General features: G+C 38.1%; 1 protein-coding gene across 1 annotated transcript in view; it reads left to right on the forward strand.

The window, feature by feature from the left end:
* The window catches only part of dab1b (DAB adaptor protein 1b), an 85,591-nt gene extending 64,188 nt beyond the window's left edge, over positions 1 to 21,403 (forward strand). The window contains exons 12-25 of the mRNA XM_036216269.1: positions 1,635 to 2,258; positions 3,808 to 3,935; positions 9,673 to 9,761; positions 10,005 to 10,146; positions 12,031 to 12,178; positions 14,416 to 14,557; positions 14,703 to 14,835; positions 15,942 to 16,139; positions 16,307 to 16,547; positions 16,656 to 16,784; positions 16,853 to 17,016; positions 20,771 to 20,924; positions 21,002 to 21,073; positions 21,146 to 21,403. Of these exons, the coding sequence (XP_036072162.1) occupies positions 1,635 to 2,258; positions 3,808 to 3,935; positions 9,673 to 9,761; positions 10,005 to 10,146; positions 12,031 to 12,178; positions 14,416 to 14,557; positions 14,703 to 14,835; positions 15,942 to 16,139; positions 16,307 to 16,547; positions 16,656 to 16,784; positions 16,853 to 17,016; positions 20,771 to 20,924; positions 21,002 to 21,073; positions 21,146 to 21,300 (2,519 nt within the window). The 3' untranslated portion in view covers positions 21,301 to 21,403. The remainder of the gene's footprint in view (positions 1 to 1,634; positions 2,259 to 3,807; positions 3,936 to 9,672; positions 9,762 to 10,004; positions 10,147 to 12,030; positions 12,179 to 14,415; positions 14,558 to 14,702; positions 14,836 to 15,941; positions 16,140 to 16,306; positions 16,548 to 16,655; positions 16,785 to 16,852; positions 17,017 to 20,770; positions 20,925 to 21,001; positions 21,074 to 21,145) is intronic.
* The last annotated feature ends 30 nt before the right edge of the window (positions 21,404 to 21,433 follow it).

Consider the following 21,433-nt stretch of genomic DNA (forward strand, 5'->3'; position numbering starts at 1 on the left):
CAAATGAATTAAACTTTGAAAACTTTTATTTAAATTATGTTGTTAATTTGATATGAATTGTGGTCTAATTTCCTAAAAAAAAATATGGCTTTTAATTTTAAATTTAAGCATCTTCCTAAAAATAGAAAAATAAATTATCTTGAAACTGATTCTTTTATCTGCTAGTATGAGAGTTGGTAAAAGAAATGTATGTGTTGCATCATGACAACGCTCAATGGGTATTATTTTGAATATTTTCTGCAGCAAATACACGGCAACATTTTTTGTTGCAGCACGTTTAAATATATTGTTTACATTTTTCTGAGTGTTACAATAAGCCTTAACTACTTGACACTCCAGGGGTGCAATTAAATGTTGTCTTTTTATTTATTTTTTTATTAAGCTTAGGATGAACTGAGATAAAGGTTAAGGGTTTGGAGTGGGAGGTGGAGAGATCATTTATATCAGACCTATTCAGAATAGTCTCCTTGTCTCAGAGTACGTGCATGCATGTGAATGCAGATTAGACGGCACCCTGAGGCTCACATGTGGCTCATTGACCCCTGCTTTGTTGCTCGCTGGTTAAAGAATAATTGTTAAATTTAAATTTTTAAAAGGAATGTATTTTTCAGGCCACGTACGACGTATCAAGTGATACTAACTTTATTTAACTCATTGAGAAACAGTTGAAGCACATTACGTGTGCCTGGCGTATTCCTCCGCCAGGCTCCTGACTACAGTACTCATGATGATCCAACAATCCATCAAGTCGAACACTTTGATAGATTTTTTTAATGGTGTGTACCACAGAAAATCAATTTGAAGTCAGTAGAATTCATACCAAAGGTGTAATGGATTATAAAGAACAAAAAATCAAGGATTTTAAATGCACTATATGGTCCCAAAAATACAGTAATGTCTCGTTTCTACAGAGTGAATAGACACCCCCCCCCCACCCAACCCCCACAGCCAAGGAATGTTTGTTACAGATCCACATCCATCAAAAACACTTTGTAAAACATTTGTAAATTAAATTTTGCATAGTACTTTTTTTTAAACTACTTTGTTTTAAACTGAGATGATCCTATAATCACATATTTTATTTTGAAAGGAAGTCATGTGAACCTCCTGTGAACTCTTTCCTATTTTGAAAAAAAAGCTCTTTATTATTATGTTTTATTCATGCAAAAAAATTACTTGTATTTATCATAATAGTACCATAAATGCAAATCAGTGTCCACTTTCTCTAAAGGGTGAAGTAAGACTTTGTGGCTCCCACTGGGTTGTAGTTAGTAAGAAATAGACCCGAACGGCTCTTTAAGTGTTGAAGATTGCAGACCCCTAGGCTAAATGTTGGAATGTTTTTAGCATATGTTCTGGGTAAATAGAGAGGCTCTGAAACATAATCAAGAGTAGTAGTGTAGGATTTGAGGAGATACTCGGAGCATCGTTAGTCTGGGGTAAAAACAAAACAAAAAATTACAAGTAGACTCTTCTTAAAGTGGCTAATTTATTAAGTTCTTACATACAATTGAAGGTTAGTTAGTGGGTAATTAACTGATACCTGCTGGAAGTCAGTGACATTTTGAAAACTATGTTCTCTCTGTTCATGATGCAGCTTCTTCTTCCTCTCCGTCTCCTCCTCTGTCCTGCAGGCTACATGACGATGGGCCCGGTGCAGGCCGCTCAGTGGGCTCAGCAACCGTTTCCTGCTCAGGCTCAGACTCTAGCCTTCCCCGTGCAGGGCCCCCTCCAGGTGGCGCAGGTTCTGCCCGGTGGCCAGCCGGTCATCTGGAGCCAGGCCAACATCTTCCCCACGACTCAGCAGCAGTGGGCGGCCATGGCAGCCTACATGCCGGCCCAGACAGTAGGCGTGGGGGGCCACGCGATCCCAGCCGCCATGCTCCAAGGCCTGGTGCCTATTACCTCTGTGTGCCCCCAGTCCTGCGACCTGTCAGCCCCTTCCTCGGCTATCACTAGCCCCCAGCACACGGTCGACCCCACCCTGCTGCACAGGCAGCTCAGCCTGGGGAAAGAAGGACTCGACTCAGACGCGGGCGAGGGCCCGTCGACGTCGGGAGCAGCAGGTGCGGGACCTGGTGCTGTGTCGGCGGGAGCGAGCAGGTGTGGGACCCCCGCACCAGACATGCTGGTCTGCAGTCAGCTGATGCTGCCTCACTCAGCTGCGACCCAGGAAGAGGAAGGTAGCTGCAGTGATCTGGATCTCTCTCGGTTGACCCTGAGCCCGGGGACATCGACGTCACCGTCCACTGAATCCCGTAAGTTCTCGCACTTTATGAAACAAAAAGCTGAGCTTGTAAATGTGGAAGACTTGTAAAAGTTGGAACCTCATCGAACAGCTTTTGATGGAACATACATCTTTCAAATTAAATATTAAGATTATTTCTTACATATGAAGGATATTGTATTTAGTTAAAATTTTAAAAATGGGTTCTGTGTATTTTGTGCTAATTTTTGTGTGTTTGTCTACTGTATTCAAATTAGAAAAATCGTTTTTTGTGTTTTTTGCGCTAATGTTTTTTGCTTTTTTTTGCATATCATACACATCAAAATTGTTGTCCTTAATTTTGTGTTTTTCTGCCAAATTGTTCCATGTTTTTGTGTATTCTATTCAAGAAAAAAATTTGTTTTTACTTCTAATTTTTTTTTTACATATTGGATTCAATTCCAAAAAATCATTTCTTTTACTGCATTATCTGTTAAAAAATAGAACTGTTTTCACTCAACATTTTTCATGCATGTACATTGCATTCAATAAAAAAACCCTGGAGTTTTGATGCTAAATTTGTTTTTACTTTTCAAACTATTTTTTTCATGTTTGCATTTTCTATTTTTAAAAAGCCGTTTTCACATCCAATAGTTTTTTTGTTCTTTCGTATTGTATTCAATTAAAAAAAAAAGATTTTCATGCTAGATTTTTTTCATAGTTGTATGTTGCATTAAATTCAAATTACATTTTTTCTTTTCGTGCAAAATGTTTTGCGATTTTTGTTTTTACTTTTTTTCATGCTTTCGTATTGCATTAAATGAAAATATGTTGCTTTCACGCTAAATTTTTTGCAATTTTTTCACATTTTTTCATGTTTGCGTATTCCATTCAATTTTTTAAAACTATTTTTTTTCACATTTGCATATTGAATTTAATTTAAAAATATGCTTTTTTTTTGTGTGTGTGATTTTTTTTTTTTGGTCTCTTTTTCTTGCTTCCGTATTGCATTCAGTGCAAATGGGTGGTTTTCATGCTAAATTGTTTTTTTACGTTTTTTTCGTGTTTGCATATTCTTTTTAATTTTTCTTTTTTGTGTGTGTTCTGGCTCTATTTTTTATTTTTTTGTGCAATTTTTAAACAAATCAAAAACACAAAACAAAAGACACCAACCTAAGGTGACAACTAAAAGTTAAAAATCCGAATGTCTGTGTCATAGACATGTTATTCGTGTCTGTTTCATTTATGTGCTCGCCATAATATAAACCAGTCTTTTTTGTTCTTCCTACTTTCTTTATCCATAAACATGACAGAGCAAAACTCTGGGAAAGTGATAGTTGCCAGCATAAACTGTTCATCTTTGTTTGTTAGGAGCAAGCACAAAAAACACAAAAAAATGTGTACAAAACCCCAAATATTTGATTGAAAACACTTTTTTTAAATTGACTAAAATACTCACAAACAGCAAAATAATTAGTAAAAAAAGTTATAACAAGAAAACACCCTTTTTGTATTATTGATTACTATACGGAAATGCAAACTAAAAACTTTTACTTCAATATTTCTATACAGAACTGACTTTTTTTGTTGTTTTTCCACAGCATCCACTCCAGCCCTTCATCACAGCTCGTCTTCAGACTCACCCCCCTCTAAGGCCATCGACCCCCCCACAGATCAGTCCCCTGCTGACCCCGAGGGAAACCCCAGCGATGCCAAGGATGAAGTATCAGTGAGTGTTGTCCACTAAACATCCCGCTCAGTTATTTAGCGATTTAGCATCCGATGTGCAGCGTTGTAATCTATTACCGTCATATGGATTATCCGTACCAAACCGTGTGACGTGTAATTTAGCGCCCAAGAATGTCATGTAATTATTATAGAAAATTAGAATTGACTTTATCTTTTTATGGGGAAAAATGTCAACTCAATTAAACAGAAAAGGTCACATATGATTTAAGTGTGTTGATTAGATCAAGGGTGAGGTACAATTACGCTTCTGGCTAATTACTTTTTTTTACATTTGCAGTTTTTCTAAATCTTTAGGTTGCAAGTCTTAACGGTGAACACTTTGAACATTTTCTTTCTTTCTCTCAGGGTTCTGCTGCTGCTGAGACGGTGGATCCGACGCGTCCGGAAGAAGACAGCTAGAGACGAACACACAGTGAGGATTTCATTATCCCATCTTCTCACCTATCTCCCAGAGAGTTATTAATCTGCTGTCTTCACATTTTGACATTTGTGTATTTATGTCCTCCGTCTTTTCATCCGTGTTTCCTGAAAGCCATTCTCTCTGACTTTTATTAGCTTCATATTTTAATCTGTCACTATGCGTCTCATTTTCTGTGAGAATGGGCTCCGTGCTGACAATTCCAAAAGGGGTCTGTTTAGTTCCTGTCCTGTCTTCACATCTCTGATCTCCAGAGCTGAAGGCACAATGTTGCCACCTAGTGGTGGGGTTCTGCTAATTTTTATTTTTATTTCTTGCAGGAGAAAGGAAAGTGATGGAACAAAAAAAGACAGATGAGCAAGTACTCTTTGCTGGAATTGTTTAAAAAAACCTTTAAAGGATGTTTTAGCAGACTCTGCTATGAACTGCATTTCCTTCAGAGGCCACTCACTGTACTGTACTGGACTGGACTGGACCAGACTGTCCTCAGCAACCAGACTTTGGCTTCATCGCCCAATCATTTATCCTTCAACCAGGAAGTGACCTTTGATCTGTGACTGAAACCTGCAGCAGGAGGTTCTAGTATCCTTCTGGAATAAACTGATTGATTTTTGAGGATATGCTAAACAAAGAACAATGCAAATTATTATTATTATTATTATTATTATTTTTGTTGTCGTTGGAAATCTTCAAGAGGAGCAGTGCCCTTTTGCATAACGGCTGACCAGCAGCAGGTGGATTTGCCAAATGTTTTCCGCGTGTTGCTCCACCGACTCATCCATCTGCATGAACAGACTTGGCGTGGATTCAGCCGACTCTACAGAGGGCAGAACTGTGCACCCCAGCTCCCCTGGAGGCCCAAAACCAATCAAAAAAAAAGAAAAAAAAGAAAGAAATTCTCATTTTGGTAAGCTGTGAATTCTCAGTTGACGGCGCCGAGTCCTTGCAGATAACACAAGGTCTCGGAGTCATAACTGTAAGCGTTGAAAATTTGCCAAACACGTATCTTGTAAATAAGAATCTTCCCAATCCCCCTTACCTGAGCCTCTGTGCCATAAAAATAGCTCTCTGCCTCTTGGAAGCCAACTACCTGTGTTACTCTGAAGCAATGCCCTACCAGCACCTCCATTTTTAACATTTCTTTTGTAGCCATTTTTATTTTCTCTCACTATTTGGTTCTTAAATTTATTTATTGGTTGGTGAGAAATGAACTGTGAATACGTGTTAATGACTCAAAGCAAAGCCCACTGTTCTTGTCTCTTTCATATTGAACTTAACGAAGCAAAGAGGTCAACCGTAGGGTCAGATTTCTCCTGGTTTCCTAGCTTTTAGACACCAATTGAGGTCGCATTGTTTACAATTTGCCTCTGAGGGTCACATGGTTTTCTTGAACATGACAGTAGATCATCAGAATATCAGAGAGTGGAATTCATTCTTTTTTTATTGTCCAGTCACTGTTTTTTGTCAGATCATTGTAAACAGTAAAAAAAGAAAAAGCGAAAAAAAAAAAAAGAAGAAGTCATTGTTGTAACGAGGCACTTATTGTGGGTCTGCTCCACTGAATCAGAGCTGTTTAAAAGGCAGCCAACTTTATGATATGATCAATAGAAGTCATTAACTGCTAGACCTAAAATACAGAATGGTGACTGTATCCCTGCTTGTGTGAGACAAATGAAAATTGTAAAAAAGAAAAACAAAAAAAAGAAGTATTTTGTAAATTTTATTTATGGAATTAAGAATCGCCATGGAAAAGAGAAAAAGGATGTTTTGTACGTCGGACTTTGCCCATCCAGTGTATCCATGCCACCGCTCAGTCACAAATAAAACACCATGTGATTCCCACTTGAATGCTTTGGTTTGTTTTTCATATCTTTGTTCACAACACAAAGTAAAAAAAAACTAATTTTGTAGTTCTTTCAAAGACCTACAGAGGCAGGTTTCACAACAATTTATCTTTGACTCCTATTTTTTAAAAATCCATGTTTATCTCAAATAAATCTGTTTATTTGAGATATTTCTTTTTTTTTTTTAATTGACAATGTGTCTTACATATAGATCAATTCTTGCTGTGTTTGCTGATGTTGAAGCACTCTGTCAAAATGTTTGATTGGGTGTTTTTGTGAATATGCTAACAAAGCTAATGTGTAGCGTTGTTGGACTGTGTTTTTTTTTCTTTTTTTACATGTTACTTGTCAGGAGTCAGGGCTCTGACTCCCCCTCTGGGCACCAGCGGGAACGGTCACCAGAGTTCTAATTGCACTTCATCTCCCAGAAGCCCCAGCACACAGTTCCTGGTTCCTGCTCAGCTGTCTCCCATCAGACAATCATCCACATGCTTCTTAAGCAGCACACAGAGTCACACTCTCTGCGAAGTATTTGTTTGTGCCACCCTGCCTGCAGTATTGAGCGTTTATTCCTGGACCTGATCTTCTGTCTCTGACCCTCTGATTGCCTGCCGCCTGCCCCTGACCCTCGCCTGGACTCTGACTACTCTCTCTCTCTTCTCGGATGATCCCATGCTCCTTTTTGACCTCTGCCTGTCTGACCCTGCTGTAGTTTTGTGGACTCTTAGCTACAATAAAAAACCTGCTGCACGTGGAACCAGCTGTCTGCCTGTTTCGTGACATTACTAAAAAGGTTGAAAATTTGTGTAGTCATGGTTAGGTTTATTGTAGTAGTGTCCGTCTGTTTTATATTGTTTTTGCAAAGTTGGAAGTTAGGAATCTTTAATTTGCTAACATGGCTAATTTGGCTAACAAGGCTAATGAGTAGCACGTTTTAAACAAGTTTTAGGCTGTCTCTGAATTCCTTTCCTACACATTATACAGTCTGTTTGCCATTATCTAATGCTGTCCCAATATACAGTTCCAAAATCAAGAGCACAGAAATTTCCCATAAGTCTTTGCGAAAAACTAGCGTGCATCGATGCTTAGAACATTAGCGAATAGACCACATTGCAGTCGAACAATTAAAAAAAAAAAAAAAGTTTAAATGTAATTTTTTTTAACAAACCATCCACACTTTCAACATCAGAACACAATGGAGTCACAAATAGACGTGAAATGTTGGTATTGATTTGATTTTCACTTTGTGAAACTGGTGACATCAAATCTGGGGTTTAGCAAAATGAAAGTAAAGTAGTGAGCAGGGTGTACAAATTTCTTTTAAAACCACGAGATCTAGATAGTCCCACAGTAGATGTTTTTTTAGTAGTTAGGGATTAGGGTGGAATTTCTGACATATAAGTGCATATAGCGCATTCTCAAAGCTAAAATCCAGTGCCCTAGAAATTTCCCAGAATTCTCAGCGAATAACCAGTGTGTATCAATGCTCACTAGATTTGGGAATATGGACCAAAACACATTGTGTTTGAACAAATTTTTGCCAAAAAATCGATATTTTTATAATAAACCATGCAGGTTTTCATCATCAAATTACAATGGATTTATAAATAATCGTACAAGGCTTTTGTTGATTAGGTTTTCACTTTGTGAAATCGATGACATCATGTTTGCAGTTAAAAAAAAAAAAAGTAGTGAATATGGTGTTCGACTTGCTTTTAAGATCGACTAGATAGTACCACCCTATATTGCTTTAGAGTAGTTAAAGATTAGGGGGGAATTAGGACTTAGCTTTATGAGTTACCGTGAACGCAGTTAATAGTCTGATCTACAACATAAGTTAAAAAATAGAGCATCCGTCGACGGTGCTGCGTATAATCCAAAGTGCCCCATTGGGGGAAACATTTTTATTAATTTTTCATATTTTAGAAGGCAACAAATTTGCACATATTTCAGATATTTGTTGCAAAATTTCACTTTTGCAACAAACTGATATTTGGATGTGTTGTTAAGTTTAACACAATAAACTCCAGTCAAAAGGCCTAACCCACATCAGGCTTCATGATTTCTTATGGAGAATCCAGTAGATTCCATTTAATGTTATACATCCAAACGTGTGTTTTGGTACCCTCCCCAAAAAGGATGTGCAATAATAGGTTGTTCCACATCTCGTCAAAGCGAAACAAGTTGTTTTTGCTTTTGTTGTTTTTTGTGTGTTTTAGATGGAAGGTCTACTTAACAGTGCATAATTTTTGACATACTTAAAGTTCTTCTTTCTTTTTAGAGACATTAATTTCCTGTGATTTTTAAATAATTTGATCAAGTTTCATCATCAACACATATCGTTACAAACTGAGTACTGAGTGTTTACAGTACTATCTTTAAATTTTTTTATATACATACATACTTTTTTTATATAAGCCTGTTTTTTTTCAAAGCGCCTGAAAACAGTTGTGCTGCAATCGCAAAAAAGCAAATATTTAATTGTCTCATTTGTAATTTTGAAAGTTTTGTTTGTAAAACTGAACATTTTGTTTGCAATTTAAGAAATTCTGACCTCAAATTTGTGGCTTTTGTTTGCAATGTGGTGGCACAGTAATCACTTTGTACATACTGTACATACAAGGTTGTTGTCTAGGAAAAATAAACTGCATCCACTGCAGTCTGGTAAAAACAAAAAATAATAATAATTCTCTAGGAAAAAAAAAATCAAGAATTTTCTTGGGATAATTTTAGGCAAACCCCCCCCCCCACTTGACTAATCACCTTCTTGTGTTTGCTATGATTCAAATTGTCCTCTGGAATAAGAAAAAAAAATAATTTGAGCATTTGAGAGCAAGTATTGAAACCTCATCATCTGAAGAAGAATAAATTCAGATTTTACCTGAAAGTCACTTTTTCTAAATATACAGAATTGCAGCTCAGTGAAAGTCTTGACTGTAATTTATGCAGGAGGCAAACTGTGATTGCACCAGAGCGCAAAATCCCAAAACAGCGCAATCAAACACAGTTTAAAGGTCATACAGGGGAAAACACAAACACTACAAAGGTTATGACAGCAAGAGTATGTCGGGAATTGACCTAAAAACTGTGTCCCTCTTTCACACTGCACTGTTTGGGTAGGAGATGCATAAAAAGGTCTGTTTTGTCGCCGTTACATCACATCACATTCCTCTGGGTCATACAATGCAAAGTGTAGTATGACTGGGCTGAAGTCTAAGCTGTCATTCCAGCCGTGTTTAATCAAGCTTGAGGTCTGAGTCGGACGTGCACACCACTCTCAGACGGCACAACACCCAAACAGCCGGCTTCATGGCTCTCACTGCCTAAAGCAAAATCAGCTTCATGACTGAGGATAATGGCAGTACCGAGTTCATACTGGGGCCAGTATTGATTAGTGTGTGTTTACACAGGGAGCTGAGCAGTGCCTTTCCCTCTGTCGCAGTAGGTCATAACACACAATCATGTCTTCTGAGGCAGGACAAGTGAGAAAACTCATTTCTCCCAGCCGCCTGCTCTGCGTGACTCTCATCCTGCAGCTTCTGAGGTGGGTGATTCATCTGTTTTGTCCAAGTAACTGATTTTTATAGGCGGAGTTTAATCTACACCAAAATTACACTTTCAGTTTTAAACATCAACAGACTTGTTGAAAAAAGGGGTTTTTAAAAATCCTCAATGAGTCTATTGGTAAATCAATGGTTGCCTCAGAAGGGGGTCTTAAGTAAATGTGCACAATCGTATTTTTAACACGTCTGTTTCTCCTAAAGTGGTTTTTATTTGTATCGTGCAGCAAAGTCACCCAAACAACAGCAAGCGCTGTAGGTTCTGGTGTTCGTCATCCGCGGGCGGTGGAGAATCAGGTCCAGCCAGTGGATTGTGTTTTATCAGAGTGGAGTGCATGGTCTCGCTGTGATGTCTGTCAAAAAAAGAGAGTGAGTATGACAAGAGACCGTGTAGAGAAGATATGTATTGGTGTTTGTTAGCTCTTAAGAATGACCTGAAAGCGTAAAGACCCTCTCCAATGAAAATCATGTTTTTGGTGTTTTTAACCCTTTAACACCTGAGCTGTTACCAGTGACATTTGAACACAAAATCTTTAGCATATTGTAACTTTTTGAATCTGATGATTCAGAATATGCTGGAATTTAGTTGATCGTGATAACAGTTGAAAAGTTACAGCAAATTAAAGAACACAAACACTGGAGCTCCAGTGTTAAAAGGTTAACACAATCCTGCAGCATTTCTCTCATGATGGAGGACATATATTGAAAAAAAAAATTAAGCTCAAAATTGCATTTTTTTGTATTTCTTTATTCAAATAGTTGTGAATCAGGAGCAAATGAAAAGATGCAGTGGGAAAAAGCATATTTGTGATGTAGAAAATTTGCTGGGCGGGACAAAAGCTCCCTGCTCATCCACTTAGAGATGAATGGACGTCTTTGTTTTCCTTGTCCGAACTGGTATCTGGCTTAACTGTACGGTATATCGATAAAGATATTGCAGATCCATATCGATATCTCGATATTGATATTTTTTGTGGTGGATGTGACATGAACCTCAAAATCAAATCTCTGTGAACGTTTTTTTTTTTTTTTGCTAGTTTCCCTTTTTTATTGCTTGATAAACATAGAAACAGAATAAGGACAAAGTTTTTAATTACATGGAAAATGTTTTGTTAAAATAAAACGTCTCTAAATGAAATAAAAAAGTGAAGAAGTGAATGCAAAACAGTCTACAAACCAAAAGAAATAAGTAACTATAAAACAAAGATAAATCAAAATGTTTAATGATTTAAAAAAGTAACTGGCACTACTACTATATTAATGTTGTGAGGGGCTATAAGTTAGCAGGAGAGTGTGTCAATCAAAGGCACATTTTTAATTAACTACTGCCTCTCTACAGAAACTATTTTCAAGAAAATGTTTGGATTTTGCCAAAAATCGGCATCATTAAAAACCACTGTAAACTCTCGAGAGGGACTTCAAAGATATATGTGAATATACAGTGTTGGGTAAATTACTTTAGCTACTGGATCAAAATTGTTATTAAATTACTTTACTCATTACCCATTTCAAAAAGTAATTCACTACTCATTACTTTACTTTTTTCCACTCATTTACAAATTCTCAAGAAAAAAAACTGCTCAGCACTAACAAGATCCTCCTGCAACAACCTATTGCAAAGTAATGTTACAACCAGGGACGGCCCTATAGGCTTTTTTCTTATTAATGTCTGTTTCTGTTTTTTTTTTACCAAGAAAAAAAGTCAGAACCTACAAAACCAAAGTAACGAGAGTTTCTACAGTCCAGTAATTGTAATTTATTACTGAAACTGTATTTTTTTTAAGTTCCTTCATTACTGACAAAAGTAATTAAATTACAGTATTTCGTTATTTTGTGATCCGTTACGTCCGACACTGTGTATATTGCCACTAACACAACCCTATGCTATTCTGTCTCAAAATAAGTGAGATATTTTAAGGCAAAAACATGTTCTCCCTTTCTCCAGAATGCATTCAATAGCTTTTAAGCAACTCGACATAAACTGAGAATCCATTTAACTTGGATACACTCAGATTAGCGTCCGTAAACTCTGCAAAGAGCCCCACTGCTGCCAGGTGTCCAAGCTGCTGCACTCCAGTCTTTTATCTTATCCACTTTACAGGAGGAGGGATTAATAAATGTGACATGACAAAGTGAAAACAGCCCACTAATGTCATTTCAGCCGCTATAGCTCCCTGGAGCAGTCTCAAAGCCACCTTGGCCAGCCTTTTCTGTGTGTGACCAGTTGTGTGTTCGTCTTCTTCTCCCCTGCAGTATCGTTTTGCCAAGCTGCAGCAGCCTTCTCAGTTTGGGGGCGAGCCGTGCAAGTCTCACGGCCGAGAGGAGGAGGCCTGTGCTGTTTCAGATCGCTACACATGTGACAATGTGCCTCTTTGTGAAGGATTCCTCTGCACCCACACAGGTATCTCTGGCCTCCACCACCGAATTCCATCACTCCCTCTGCAGTATGAAGTTTCCATCTGCCTTTCGCTTGCACCGGAGCTCTAATCCAAGGAGGCAGAGAGGACACAATTAATGGGAGACGCTCAGCTGTCAGTTCTTATGCTCACAATATGCCGGGTCAAATAACAGTGTGGTGCTCCCACTGCACAGTTCACACCAACATAAGTCCAGTCAGAGAAAGATGTCTCAACAAGAGTTGAGAGCAAATGTTGGAGCACAGAGTTAAAGCTTTGTTGCAGCTTTAACAGCTTCTTCTCGTCTTGACAGCGTTTGTGGAAGGTCTTATTCCTCCATTCTTTGGAGAGTTGGAGAATGACAATAAGGACAGTTTGGACTTTTATGAGCAAAAACTCTTCTTCTTTAAGCCAAAACCCTAGACTACATTCTATGTACCTTCTAGTTGATAATAGTGCAGCTGTACTTAAAAGCCTTTAGGCAATGGAGACAATAAAACTTTGAGCTTTTCTCCCTTTGCCCTGTTTTAACCATGTAAAGCCCAATACATCAAAGAATTTATAGAAGTTTGAATTTTTTGGAAATCAAGATATTTTTTAAAATCTTTCGATGAAATCCACCAAAAATTATTTTAGAAAGTGTTCAACAAAAAAAAAAAAAAACGAAACACCTTATTTACCCACTGTCTCAAATTTTATCCACATGTATTTGATATGATGTAACTATTTTATGATTAATTAATTATCAGTACATTTTTCATTTTTTATATGGCAAATAGTCATTTAAAAAAATGCAAAAATAATAGAAGAGTTTTTCTAATCAGAAAGTTTTGAAAATTTGGCTAAACTTTTTTCCCGCCAAATTGTTTTTTGAGATTTCATGGAAGCAGCCATTTTGAATTGAGCAGGAAACGCCCTTCTGCTGCCCCTAGTGGAATGATGCTGCACTACAGGGTAGAAAAAATGAACCAAGCTATTCAAGGTATGTCCGAACTTTTGGCAAAGAGGGACGGATTTGGTGAAGTGGAAATGTGTGAGTTCTAACCTTTCGACATTCTTTAAACTACGGTAACATTCAATTTAAGTGATCGATTTTAAGAACATTTTATTGCAATGACATACTTTTAATTTATTCCATAGAATACAAACACGTCTAAATACATTTTACTAAAATTACCGTAATTTTTTCAATTCTTTGCACCATTAGCTTGTCGTAGTTTGCATGTCTCAAACTAAAATCCCTGAAAACAACTATTTAGCAAGATCAGTTGTTTTGTATTTCAAAATGTGCCAATTTCCACTTAACCTGAACTTCCCTTTTCTTATTTATAGCCTCGTTAGCATTTTGGAATTGGGCTAAAAAGTGTGACAGAAGGGTTGCACCACAGTACTGTCAAATGTTAGCAACAGCTTAAGACGTAATTTAACCGACTCAAATCAAGAAATGTTATGCACGGTTTAAGGTGGAAATTCAAACTTGGGCTGCTTTTTCCACATGGGTCAGAATTTGTATGTGTCTGTTATGGGATTTTAATGAAAGTTTTGATCATGCTATTGAGATCTGGGTCTCAGAAATGTGTTTTTCAAATATGAAACAAATGTTTACAGTTTGTAAAGAAGACTCCCCAAAACCACAGATTAAAGTATATTGTAATCATACACCTTTTTTGGGACAAAATATGATTTTTAAGAAAAAAATCAGCGAGGCATGAGAGCGGGTGAAATACAGTTTCAGTATTTAAATAAATATATGCTGAAAGTAGCTCACCTGGACATCAAACGGGTCTGTTGCTGACCAAAATTGATGATATTTCTCCATTAAAACAATGTTTCAAATCTTCCTGGGTTTGTTCTTATGCTCTGTTAACTGTAGAAATGACACTTGTCATTAAAGTTGTTAAAAATAACATTTTTCTGTTTATCTTTTTTTTTCACCAAAATTTCCCCCCAGTCTAATGATGAGTTCTAAATTTGGAGGGTTAAAAAAAGGGTAGTTGGTAAGTTCTGACACAATTTATTTTGACTTTATATGACATTATCTTGAATGCTCTGTGGCACAGTTTTGGAGGTTTTCTATGTATGGAAATCACAAGATGAGGAACATTTTTCAAATAAATCTTTGAACTCATCACCTCTAAAAAATAAATGAAAATGAATTGACCCTTAAAGAAGAATAATTTGGCTTTTTCTGTGGCTCAAAGATGTATTTATTGAAGAAAACAGTGTTGTTTCTGTCTGTCAGGTCGCTGTGTCCACAGAACCCTGCAGTGTAACGGGGAGGATGACTGTGGTGACATGTCAGATGAGGTTGGCTGTAAGAGAGTCTCCAAACCCTGCAGGGAGGAGGCCGATGAGTACTGGGGAATCGAGAACCTGGCCAAAGGGTGAGTCTCGCGCTCGACTCTTGCGTCACTGATTCAAGTCTGACACATTTTAAAGAGCTCAGTAATAAAAAAATAAAAAAAATGTTCTTCTGTCAAAGCTTTTCTCTTTTTTCCAGTCACGCTGCAGCTGTGGTTTTGCTTTCAGGATAAACATCTTGAACAGCGACCTGGAAGGGGTGGTGCTTGACAATAGATACTACGCAGGCAGCTGCCTGCCACATTATATTCAGGATGTGGCGTTCAGGAAGCCATACAACCTACAGCAATACACATTACAGGTGGACATAAGAAAATGCACAGAAAACTCACTTTAATGTCTTACTTATTGAATGAAAATCCATTACCAAAAATGACTCACTAAAGTTGGTATGATGGAGTATTAGGGCTAGTTTGTAAACTATTCTTTTTAGATTACAGCTTAAAATTTATGAGAAAAAGTCCAAACTGTTAAATTACGAAATAAAATTGCAATATTGTTGTACTTCTTACACTTATTTTATATTATTATACTTTATTGTTATAGATTTTTTTTGTGTGCCTGTATGAGTGTAGGGTCATGGGGTGTATATGGTAGGGGTGATGGGGGGCAAAGGGGTGGGTAAAGATTTTTTCACTTTTTGTATTTTGTTTGTTTTTAATTGTAAAGCACTTTGAGCCTCAAAACGTAAAAAGCACTTTCTAATAAATAACATTTTATTTGATGTTTAAGACTCTAAAAGTGATAGGCTAAATTTATGACTTTTTTTGTAAATTTAGTAGGGGTGGGGGGAAAAAATGATTCGGTGATATATATCACGATATTTCATTTGGCTATACGTGTATCGATTTAAAATGCTGACAAGACGATGTTTAATTCATTATTTGTAAGAATAATTTTTTTTCTGTGGTCCAAATTTCATGAATTTACAAGACAAAAGTCATAAATGTACAAGAATTAAAGTAATAAATATATGTATTTTTCTTGCAAATAATTAACTTTAATCTCGTCATGTTACTTTCTTAATTGTCCTGATTTAATAAATTTACAAGAAAAAGTCATCAATTTAAGACTTTTTCTAATAAATATGCAATTTTAATCTAGTACTATTTTTGTTGGTCCTAATTTAATAAATTTACAAGAAAAAAGTCAAAAATTTAAGAGATTTAAAGTCATAAATGTACACATTTTTAATTGTAAGTTTACAACTTTAATCTTGTGATATAACTTTCTTTTGGTGACCCTAATACCCGTTGCAGTAGGTAGTAATTTGAAAAACTATCTTATCCTTTTTTGTTAAAAGAAAAAAAACGTTTTAAACTTTGATTGTCTCAGGATGGTTGCATGGACAAATCAACACATGCACTAACCACACTTTACACTCCTTTGATTTCCTGTCATCCACAGACGAGGGGCTCATACGATTTCTCACTGCAGTCGTTTGAAAGCTACTCTGATTACATGCAATACACACGAAAGGAACGCAGCGTACAGGTGTCATTCTCCTTCAACATTGGCGTTCCAGGAGTTTTCCATTTTGGATTCAATTACAAGGACTCCAAATACAGCAAGTCAGTCAGCCAGATTCGCCGCGCCTCAAGCAAAGTGAGTGTCTTTTATTTATTTTTTCTTCACCTTTTGCAGGTATGTTGTGATTGTTCCAAAAACTCTTGAAGTGACTTTGAATGTGCAATCATTTCCATCAAAAGAGATTTTTCACAGTGTTCTGCCCCTGCTGCAGGAGATATTGATGCCTGTTCTGTAATCACCAGACAAACAGTTTCATCAGAGCCAAAGCGGAGCTGGAGTTGGCCCAGTACATTCTTAAGTCAGAGGATTTGGTGCTTCACCCCGAGTTTCTGCGGCGCCTACGCGCTCTGCCACAGTCTTATGTCTATGGGGAGTACAGGCAGATCTACAGAGACTTTGGCACACACTACATCACTGAGGCCGCCCTCGGAGGAGACTTTGAGCACACTATCATCCTAAACAAGGAGAAGCTGCAGAGCTCAGGTAGGAGAGATCAGCAGGGATGTGTGTTTAATCCTTGGATCCAATGAGGGGGGGGGTGGATTAAATTAGACAAGAATATTTTCTCTCAAACATCTCATTTGTTTTTAGATTATTCTCTGGAGGAATACAAGAAGTGTGTGCAGGCTGGCTTTAACGTGGGGGCAAACATTTATGGAGTTTACGTGTCCGGAGGGGTTGAGGGTGGATCCTGTGATGGGCTTCTGAACGAGATGGGAGGTGAGGGTCCATCCACATTCTGTAGGAAGTTTGATTATTTTTTAACCAGCTGGTCTGTTACTTTCCAGAGGACACCAAGAAGGGCAGCATGGTGGAGGACTTTGTGGCTGTCGTGAGGGGGGGAAGCAGTGAAAGCATCACTGCTCTGCTGTCGAAGAAACTTCCCAGCCCACAGCTGATGAGGCTGTGGGGGGAAGGCGTGCGCTATAACCCCGACTTCATTCGCATGAAAGTAAGAACTACATCCCTTCTAATGTGTAATGTGTAAAAGTGTTCCTGGTGGTCTTTTAATTATGATTATGCAGGTTTTAGCCCAAACAATGTGTCATTTTTAGGACATGCACTGTATTAAAAAAAAACAAAAAAACTGGGAATTGTGATTGTCAGAATTTCAGAATAAAAAAATTAGGGTTTTATTTTAAACAATATTACAGTAAATAAAAATTGCTGTCTTTTGACGTACTGGCTGTTCCCATTAAACCAGGAGTCCCCAACCTCCGGGAGCGCAAACTAGAAACAATCCAGTACTGCATCATTGCTTCCCAAACCTGGTACTGGTACCCTAACCACGGACTGGATGTGGTACAGGACCCAAACCAGTACCAGACACGGTACCTGAGCACCACCGGTACTGGGTTAGGGTACCAGTACTGGACCCATCCCGAGCACTAGTGTGCATCTAGTACTGCATACGTTACCGTGCCCCGAGGGTTGTGGAGCCTTGATTTTACGAACAGCCAGCACCTCAAAAAACAATGAGTTGGGGACCTGGAGGAGTCCTTAACCAAACGTCAATATGTAACGAGTTGGGAGTCAGAATGTGTTGTTTTTTTGTTAAAAAATTGCATCATAGTTTTTCTGCAGGAACATTAAATTAAACCCATAAATCTAAAAAATTAGCAAAGACGTACATTAATTTTTACTGGAAAAAAAACTGGCAGCTTAGGTTGCCAGGATTTAATAGATAAAGCTACTCTGTAAAAGTTCTTCTCACTGTAAACTTACAGTAATTTACCAGCAGCAGACTCACCAGTAAAATCCTGTGGGGTTTTTTTCCACAGCAGGTTACTGTAAAATGATTACAATGAGGTTCTGTAAATAATTTTTCCTGTTTTACAGTATTTTACATTTACAACACATTCCTATAAATTGTAAATTACTCTTTCAGTTTTCATCTAAGGTCACAACAACTGTGTCCTATGAATTTGCTGCTGATTACCTGGATCAGGTGCATTTAGCTGATAAGGAGGTTCAATGTCAGGTTGGTTAGAAAACACCGACCCTCGAGGCCTGAATTTAGACATCCCTGGTCCATGCTGGGCATATCTTAATGCAGTCATGAAACCAAGAAGCTATATCAGTGGGAAGTCTTTGAGTCATTAGTGCATCCATCAATAAAGTCATGTTATCTTGGTCCCATTTATTTCCAATGAAATCAAATTTCATGCTTCTACACACGACTAACTTAAGGTGCAACAAACACTAACATTCAAGCAGGAAAAAACCTAAAAACCCACCTGTGACATAGTCAGTGCTGAGGTAGAAGTTGACTGGAAGGAGTACCCAAACATGGAAACCAGCGTTGTAATTTGCACTGTAAAAACAGGCCCCTTAAAAAAAAAGGTCAAACATTCTTTTTTTATTGGCTGATTTTCTTTAAATAAGGGGAAAAATGTCTGTCAATTGGATAAGAAAACTGGTCTTACCAAGAATTAAATTTTAAGATAAAATTCTAGTCACTAAGACCTGTTTTTACAACCTTTTTTTGCTATTGAAAAACTTTCTCAATAAGTTGTATTTTCTTGCAAGACAGAAAATAAGACAGTTTTTCTTGTATTTTTACTCTTGTAAGATTCCATTTTTGCAGTGTTTGCACTTTCACGACCCTTAGAGATGCTTGTCTCGGTATGAGCAAGCATTGCTAGCACACTGGATGGTCTCCTTGTTTTTAGCTTGAAGAACACATTGTGTGTGATTACCAACTTGGACTCATTGGACAGTACAGTGCGTTTTGAAACAGCTCATTTTAAATCAGTCTTGGCCCAAAGGACATGCTTCTGGACAATGTTCAACCGTGGCTTCCTTTTTGCATGATAGTTGGCATCTGCAGATGGCAGAGCAGATTGTGTTTACAGACAGTAATGAGTGATACAGTGTCGTCTGAGAGCCAGAAGAGCGTGGGTATCCAACATAGGTCTTCTGCTTTAGCCATAACACACAGATTTCTCACTGATATCCTCTGCAATTTGACACCATGGAAAATAGTTCTTAAAGTTCTACACATTTGTTTCACACTCTCAGAGATTGTGGAACATCCGTAAATCCTTACTTTTAAAGACCTACCCAATGAAAAATCTTTTTTTGGCATTTTTAAAAAGTTCTTGTTGCGTTTTTCTCATGATGGAGGACATGTATCAATGCAATTAAGCTTAAAATTGTATTTCTGAGTATTTATTTAATTCAAATTATTATATTACAGTCCCGCCCACAGCCCAGAGGTGAATTTCTGATGAACTGCTGTTTCTGTACATAAATATGTTTTAGAAAATGATACGGGTTTTTTAATCATATTTAAAAGACCCCTGGGAACGCATTTACAATAGATTAAAAGATGATCGAAGTGGAACTTTAAGGGTCTTGAGAACATCTATAAATAGTACCAGTAATCCTGTTCTAACACAGTTTAACCTAAATAGTTACTTTCCAGTTTTAGGTTCTAGATCTTGCCTTGTCCGGTATTAGTTGCCCTAAGTACTGTACAGTATTTTAAAAACGCTCCATATTTGAAGCTAGCTCATTTTGGCCCCAAAGCTGTTACAATTCTCAGTTTGGAATGTCAATCAAAATCTATTACTGCTAATATTTTCACTTACAAAACTCAAGACTTTTATGCTGCATTCACACAGGATACAATTTGCGTGGCAGGTTCGCCAAGTTTCAATGTTAAGTCAACGTACAGACGTGAACTGAGGCTTTGTTGTGCAATTTTGGCGTTGGCCGCGGCACAATTTGGGACAATCAACCAATCAGGGACTTGGCTTTGGGCACTTGATGTTTTCAAAAAAAGTCCAATATGGCCGCTCGATGTGAGGATTTTTGTCCTGAACTTCCACCCATTTTTTTTACTCGCTGTTGGGCAATCCACTCTGGACAGGCTGCCAGCCTGTCCCAGAGCCCATGGAACTGGAGCAATCCAGCCTGCTACCCTAGCCAGTCGCCTAGCCGCCACAGAGATGGGTGGCAGCGTTTGCCACCATGACGGGCGCAATCGCTCCAGCTCCATGGGCTTAAGATGTTTTTCTGATTTTCATTGAGACATTAAAAAAAGATCCTCCAGTTTTAATGAGTTAATGCTGAAACTTGGCCTCAGACAGGCGGAAGTAACATTTTGGCACAGGTACACCACACTGGGAGAGACTCTGAATGATCGGGTGAAGCCAGACACAGTGATGTGCTCGCCTCTGAGCTCTCCAAAACATATAAACCCAAACTACTCGCTCAACATCATCCATGTTTTCCAACGACTGAAGTCCAGGAAAACTTTGGCGGTTGCTCCATGGCAGGTACATCAAGGTAAATTTGATGGGCATAAAGAGAGAGGCAAATTTAAGGCATGAATCGTGTGTGGTGTGAATGCAGCATTATGGTTTTAAATATAATCAATTTTAAATTCAGAATTTTTCAGGAATTTCGGTTTCACTGTTAAACCTCACAAACATTTCCACCACACTGTATGATGCTCGGCATGCGCTGGCACAGTCACACGAGCCAAAGTACAGCTGAGCTTATCACTAGCGGTTTGGAGAGCAAACAGCTAATGATTCCAAACAGCAAGTGTGCCAAATTCAACAAGGCGGCAGGAGTCTGGATCAGCATGAATGAGAATTTGCCCATTAACTCAATTTGAAATGCTCTCATTTTTCGTCTTTCCTTTTGACAAGGATCTTGGCTATTTAACAGCGTGTGTGCATGTGTGTAAACATTAGACGCAGCCGCTGTATGAGCTGGTGGTCTCCAGAGACTTCACCTATCATGATACTCTCAAAAGAAACCTGAAGAGGGCCCTGTCGGAGCATCTGGCCGAATCGAGCCCGTGTCGCTGCGCTCCCTGTCACAACAACGGACTGGCTGTTTTGAAAGGTATCAGAAACTTCTTTGACTCTGATGAAAAATGAAAAAAAAGGGTTGTGTGTTATTTTGAATGTAATAATCTACAGGGACGCGGTGTGAGTGTGTGTGCCCTGTTGGCTACACTGGAAGGAGCTGTGAGGTCACTCAAAGGCCAAAAGGTCAGAGAAAGTGTTTTTACGGCATATTTCATACACATCCTTCGGCTAAAACAATGACCTTTTTGTCTGTAGATATCGCCATCGATGGCAGCTGGAGTTGTTGGGGTGCGTGGTCGTCTTGTGGAGGCGGGAAGAAGTCCCGGACCCGACAGTGCAACAACCCAGCACCCAACAACGGAGGACTTGAATGTTGGGGACTGCAAGAGGAGTCAACCAATTGCTATTAATGTGCAAAATATAAAAAAGATGGTGAATCGTTTGTTAAAGAACAGGTTGTGTTTTGGCTTTTGCCACAATTCATTTTAATAAAATAAAAACATAAGAATTGAATTGTGTGTTATTTTTTGCAGCTTTCTCAAA

Source organism: Oryzias melastigma, linkage group LG17, assembly GCF_002922805.2.
Source record: "Oryzias melastigma strain HK-1 linkage group LG17, ASM292280v2, whole genome shotgun sequence".
Classification (NCBI taxonomy): Eukaryota; Metazoa; Chordata; class Actinopteri; order Beloniformes; family Adrianichthyidae; genus Oryzias; species Oryzias melastigma.